This window comes from Carassius carassius, chromosome 49 (assembly GCF_963082965.1).
Source record: "Carassius carassius chromosome 49, fCarCar2.1, whole genome shotgun sequence".
NCBI lineage: Eukaryota > Metazoa > Chordata > Actinopteri > Cypriniformes > Cyprinidae > Carassius > Carassius carassius.
Genome location: NC_081803.1, coordinates 6630577 through 6635344, shown reverse-complemented (window position 1 = coordinate 6635344; position 4768 = coordinate 6630577). Strand labels below are relative to the sequence as shown.

At 47.5% G+C, this 4768-nt stretch overlaps 1 protein-coding gene across 1 annotated transcript; it reads right to left on the bottom strand.

The window, feature by feature from the left end:
* Window positions 1-2840: 2840 nt before the first annotated feature.
* Window positions 2841-4768, bottom strand: LOC132132343 (mucin-12-like). The gene is made up of 4 exons (XM_059544721.1): window positions 4671-4768; window positions 4551-4603; window positions 3015-4469; window positions 2841-2926 (listed from the first exon to the last, which is right to left on the bottom strand). The coding sequence occupies exons 1-4, from the start codon at window positions 4688-4690 to the stop codon at window positions 2841-2843; spliced, it is 1614 nt and encodes a 537-aa protein (XP_059400704.1). The 5' UTR covers window positions 4691-4768.

Below are 4768 nucleotides of genomic sequence, written 5' to 3'. Positions count from 1 at the left end.
CCACCTGCAAAATGCATGTGGGTTGCATTGGAGATGTTTGAAAGCCATGAGCATCTCTCTCACATGATAAAGGCCAAGAAACATCTCTATAGGCTATTAAGAGATATTATGGTAGAGTTTAATTAGCCCTACCAAGCACATATTCATGTTTAAGTAATGCTAGTGCATAATTTAAAACAAAAGCAAATTGTCCGCACTTTATTACTGAAAGCGTCTATTTTTCACAGTACTAGGAATGGGTGACTGGCGAAGTCCAAATGTGTGCTTGAATACGCAGATGGAACTTAGACTTTTAGAATTAGACTTTAGACTTTATTTGTCCCCATAGGGCAATTGGTTTTGCAGCATGATAAACACAGAACAGTCACAGATGCACAAAAACACATAAGAAATACTTAATGTAACAGGCCCTTGTTAAAGTAAAATCTGACAATTTCATAGTATAGCAACATTTCCATAACCATCCCCATTTCAGCAACATCAAAAACAAGCAATACTATACATATTATAATAATAACCCCATCACTATTTAATAGTTATAGTCTGTCTACTCCTCCGGGCTGAATTCATAAACAAGATGGCTCTCGGGACGAATGAATGCTTATATCTGTTATTCTTCACTGAAGGTAATCTGTACCGAGACCCGGAAGGCAATATCTGGAACTCAGAATGAAGGGGGTGGGAGCTATCAGAGATAACTGCGTTGGCCTTCCTAACTACCGGTCTATCATACAGGACAGACAGGCTACTCTGCTGGACACCTATAATTTTACTACTGACCTTCACTATATTGGAAAGGGCAGTTTTGGCCTTGACAGTGAGACTACCATACCAGCAAATTAATGAAAATGTTAAAACAGACTCAATGTATGATTTATAAAAAAGGGTCATGAGAGTCTTATCAACATGAAATTTTGACAGTTTGCGAAGACAAAACAGTCTTTGTTGGCCTCTTTTGCAAAGCATTTCAGTGTTAGAGGTAAAAGTTAACTTATTGTCGATCAAACTGCCGAAATACTTCTATGTTTCTACGAATTCCACCCTCTTCCCATTTATAATCGTGGTCTGTGGAGTTGATGACTTTCGCCTAAAATCAATCTGCATATCCTTTGTCTTTTCAACATTTAGTTGAAGGAATTCAGTGAAAAATATGAAGCAGATGTGACCAAATATGAAGGTGTGGTGAATTTCTATTCTAAATGACAGATTTTGCACTCCTGTCATAAATTACGGTCACTGCAATGTTTTATCAAAATTGAGGTCAAATAAAGCTAGAGCCTAACAATGTGGTTTATTTAGATCAAGTAAGAGTATAATTAAAGAGGGCTGTTAGACGGACATAAGCGGAAGTGGTTACTGATCTTTGACAATGAAGGGGTTAAACTGTACATTGCTCCCTTTAACTGCTACAGAGGAGAAAAAAAACCCATACACAACACCCCACACACAAACTGCTTGGCAAATCAACCTTTATTGGAGTTTCAATTCTGAAAGGCACTTGAATCATACCGGTTTACCAGAGGTGCCTGTGAAGGTAGAGATAAACTGCTTCTGAGAAAGAGCAGTACCAGAACCAGCAACATCTTGAGGTGAAGACCATGATACACTTGCATAAGAGGACTGAGAGCCAGGAACAAACTCACTTGTATCTTGAGGCTTAGATGATCCACCATAAGTAGTGCCTCCCCGCAGGATAGCAGTAGAGGACCCTGCCTGGGTTCCAGAGCTGCCTACGAAGGTGGATGGAAGCTGCTTGAGAGAGCCGCGAACAGATTGACTGGCAACACCTTGAGGCTGTGAGCCATCAAAAGTGACACTTCCTTGCAGGGTAAATGGTGAAGACCCTGACTGGGTTCCATAGCTAGAGGTAAACTGCTTTTGTGAACTCTGAACAGTAGAGGGATGGTCTACACCTTGAGGTGACAATGAACATTTGCAGTACAAGCTTCCATATGGACTGCTAGCAGCATAGTGACTCATGTCTTGAAGTTGACTTGATCCACCATAAGCAGGTGGTCCATGCAGGGTGAAGGGAGTAGAGGATCCTGCCTGGGTGCCAGAGCTGCCAGTGTAGGTAGAGGTCAGCTGCTTCTGAGGACCCGGAACAGTAGATGGACCAGCTTGTGGGGAGGACAGTGACACACTTGCAGCATATGGGGAAGACCCAAGGGCAAACTGACTTTTGGTACCTGGAGACTGGACAGAACCACTGGAAGAGCTGCTCATTCTCTGAGGGTACACACCAGTAGAGGCCCCAAGCTGAGCCCCAGAGCTCATCTGGTAGATGGAGGTAAGCCGCTTCTGTGAACTAGATTGACTGGCAACACCTTGGGGTGAGGACTGGGATAAACCTGGATATGAGGATGGAGACCCAGGGGCAGACAGACTTGTGGTACCTGGAGACTGGACAGAACCACTGGAAGAGCTGCTCATTCTCTGAGGGTGCACACCAGTAGAGGCCCCAAGCTGAGCCTCAGAGCTGACCTGGTAGATGGAGGTAAGCCGCTTCTGTGAACTAGATTGACTGGCAACACCTTGGGGTGAGGAGTGGGATAAACCTGGATATGAGGATGGAGACCCAGGGGCAGACAGACTTGTGGTACCTTGAGGCTGACGTGATCCATATGCAGGGCTTCCATGCAGGGTGAAGAGAGTAGAGGATCCTGCCTGGGTGCCAGAGCTGCCAGTGTAGGTAGAGGTCAGCTGCTTCTGAGGACCCGGAACAGTAGATGGACCAGCTTGTGGGGAGGACAGTGACACACTTGCAGCATATGGGGAAGACCCAAGGGCAAACTGACTTGTGGTACCTGGAGACTGGACAGAACCACTGGAAGAGCTGCTCATTCTCTGAGGGCGCACACCAGTAGAGGCCCCAAGCTGAGCCCCAGAGCTGACCTGGTAGATGGAGGTAAGCCGCTTCTGTGAACTAGATTGACTGGCAACACCTTTGGGTGAGGACTGGGATAAACCTGGATATGAGGATGGAGACCCAGGGGCAGACAGACTTGTGGTACCTTGAGGCTGACGTGATCCATAAGCAGGGCTTCCATGCAGGGTGAAGAGAGTAGAGGATCCTGCCTGGGTGCCAGAGCTGCCAGTGTAGGTAGAGGTCAGCGGCTTCTGAGGACCCGGAACAGTAGATGGACCAGCTTGTGGGGAGGACAGTGACACACTTGCAGCATATGGGGAAGACCCAAGGGCAAACTGACTTTTGGTACCTGGAGACTGGACAGAACCACTGGAAGAGCTGCTCATTCTCTGAGGGTGCACACCAGTAGAGGCCCCAAGCTGAGCCCCAGAGCTCATCTGGTAGATGGAGGTAAGCCGCTTCTGTGAACTAGATTGACTGGCAACACCTTGGGGTGAGGACTGGGATAAACCTGGATATGAGGATGGAGACCCAGGGGCAGACAGACTTGTGGTACCTGGAGACTGGACAGAACCACTGGAAGAGCTGCTCATTCTCTGAGGGTGCACACCAGTAGAGGCCCCAAGCTGAGCCTCAGAGCTGACCTGGTAGATGGAGGTAAGCCGCTTCTGTGAACTAGATTGACTGGCAACACCTTGGGGTGAGGAGTGGGATAAACCTGGATATGAGGATGGAGACACAGGGGCAGACAGACTTGTGGTACCTTGAGGCTGACGTGATCCATAAGCAGGGCTTCCATGCAGGGTGAAGAGAGTAGAGGATCCTGCCTGGGTGCCAGAGCTGCCAGTGTAGGTAGAGGTCAGCTGCTTCTGAGGACCCGGAACAGTAGATGGACCAGCTTGTGGGGAGGACAGTGACACACTTGCAGCATATGGGGAAGACCCAAGGGCAAACTGACTTGTGGTACCTGGAGACTGGACAGAACCACTGAAAGAGCTGCTCATTCTCTGCGGGAGCAAACCAGTAGAGGCCCCAAGCTGAGCCCCAGAGCTGACCTGGGAGGCAGCACTATATTGCTTCTGGGAACTCAAGACACTGGTGGACTGACTGAAAGCACTTTGGGTTTCTTGGGAGCTTGACACATGCAAAGCATCACTGGTGGATTGGCCAGAAACACCAAGCTGGGCAGGATAGCTACTACTCTCTCTTAGGGTAGAAACTGGTCCAGAACCACTTGCAGCATATTGGGTCTCCAAACGTAGTCCCCCAGCAACACCTGGAACAGTTGATCCAGAGAACGCTAAACTGCTTGAAGACTGTTGATTCCGGGACAGAGGCAAGGAAACTGAGACAGAGCTGCTTGGAGCAGTTTGGGCATGGGACATTGACGGATAACTGCTGGAACCACCTTTGACAAACTGAGGTAGATTCCATTTCGACTTGCTTTTCAGGGGCTTAGCAGGGAACAATCTGGAGCCCACTTCTTCAACAGGCAAAGTCCTAGTCACATGGACCTCTGACATGGAAGACTGGACTGCATGATGGGAACGAGCATCAGAAGGCTGACCCCACCCACGATGGGCATCTGAATATGCGCCACCTATAGAATTAAAACAGAAGGCTTTTACACAAGTCTCACTAAGCACATTCCTTGAAATAAGAGGGAGAGAGCACGACTCACTTTTAAGTCCATCAGCATTCCTCCAAAACAAGACGACTAGTAGCAAGGGTAACCTACAAATTTTAAGACACATTAGCAAATGTTTGTGTGCACAAACACAGATTGAATGAGCAAACTGACCTTTTCCAACCTTGATCCATAGCCAAAAAACCCACAAGTACCCCAAAAACCCAATGTTCACGTTATCAAACCACCACACAGAACCAACAAATCCAAAC